General features: G+C 71.2%; 1 protein-coding gene across 1 annotated transcript in view; it reads right to left on the bottom strand.

Moving 5' to 3' along the window:
- The window catches only part of IRF5 (interferon regulatory factor 5), a 4,822-nt gene that overhangs the window by 1,339 nt on the left and 2,152 nt on the right, over window positions 1-1,331 (bottom strand). Inside the window, exons 5-7 of the mRNA XM_026091105.1 lie at window positions 642-1,031; window positions 261-379; window positions 6-187 (exon numbers count right to left, since the gene is read on the bottom strand). Of these exons, the coding sequence (XP_025946890.1) occupies window positions 6-187; window positions 261-379; window positions 642-1,031 (691 nt within the window). The remainder of the gene's footprint in view (window positions 1-5; window positions 188-260; window positions 380-641; window positions 1,032-1,331) is intronic.

Below are 1,331 nucleotides of genomic sequence, written 5' to 3'. Positions count from 1 at the left end.
GACGCGCCGGGGGCTGCGCCGGCGGCAGGCGCTGCTGGTTCTGCCAGAGCTGGTGCAGCTCCTTGAACTGCTCCACCATCTTGTCCTTGAGGTCGGGGTGGGAGATCTGCAGCGGGATGCTGTCGGCCGACCACGACAGCTCCCCGGAGAACATCTCCAGCAGCAGCCGCGCCGCCACCGGCACCACCTGCGAGAGCCGCCRGGGCGTCAGCGAGCCGAGGTCACCCCGGCGCCCACCCCGGGGCCCCGCGTCGCCTCACCTGCACCGTGATGAGCTTTTTCTCCTTGGGCTTCTGGTCCGGCCATTCCTCGCCGAAGCAGAAGAAGATCTCGAAGGGGGGCGGCGTGGTGGTCTGGCCCTTCTGGAACAGGATGAGGCCTGGCAGGGGGCCAGACGCAGCGGTGAGGGGCAGGACAGGGTCCCGTGGCAGCCCGTCGCCTCGCCGTGCTGGCTAGTGTCCCCTGTGCCAGCTGGTTCCCCCCCCCCGTGCTGGCTGGTGTCCCCCATGCTGGCTGCTCCTCCTCTGCTGGCCAGCGTCCCCCATGCTGCCTGGTGTCCCCAGTGCCAGCCGGTCCCCCTGTGCCACCTGGGGTCCCCCATGCCAGCTTGGTCACCCCCACGCCAGCCGGTGTCCCCTCACCATTAAGAAAGCCCTCGAGGCTGAAGAGCTTCGTCTTCTTCTCCCGCTCGATGGGGTTGGGGCCGGCGCGGTGGGAGGCGCAGGGCCCCGTCCAGAAGACCTTGCACTGGCACARGCGGATGGCGTAGATGTCCTGGCCCTGCAGCTCCAGGATGAGCCCGCGGTCGAGCACGTCCAGGAGCTGGTGGGTGTAGAAGCGCTGCTTCTCGTTGGGGATGGCGTCGGTGGCRGGGAAGCGGACCTGCTCCAGCGTCAGCGGCCCGAAGAGCTCCACCTGCTCCTGCGTGGGCTCCAGGCTGCTGTGGAAGAGGCGGCAGCCGTGGGGGTTGCTGATGGTGAGCACGCAGACCTGCCGGCCCCGGTACTGGAACTTGATCTCCAGGTCGGTCACTGCCGAAGGGACGGGGCCGTGAGCCGCCCCGTGCCGGCGTCTCGGCCCCCCGCGGGTGTCACTGCCGGCCGTGGGGCTGGACGGGGCTGGTGTCACCCGTGCCGGCCCCCCCGCGGGTGTCACTGCCGGCCGTGGGGCTGGACGGGGCTGGTGTCACCCGTGCCGGCCCCCCCGCGGGTGTCACCGCCGGCCGTGGGGCTGGACGTGGCCGGTGGCAGCCCTCGCCTTGACCACGTGCGGAGCGTGGCCACCCTGTGCCAGGGGCTGGCTGTGCCCAGAGCCACCCCACACCCCTGCCC

The sequence above is a fragment of the Apteryx rowi genome, unplaced genomic scaffold (assembly GCF_003343035.1).
Source record: "Apteryx rowi isolate R43461 unplaced genomic scaffold, aptRow1 scaffold_9, whole genome shotgun sequence".
Lineage (NCBI taxonomy): Eukaryota > Metazoa > Chordata > Aves > Apterygiformes > Apterygidae > Apteryx > Apteryx rowi.
The sequence above is the reverse complement of the archived record's forward strand: the minus strand, read 5'-3'. Positions and strand labels throughout refer to the sequence as shown.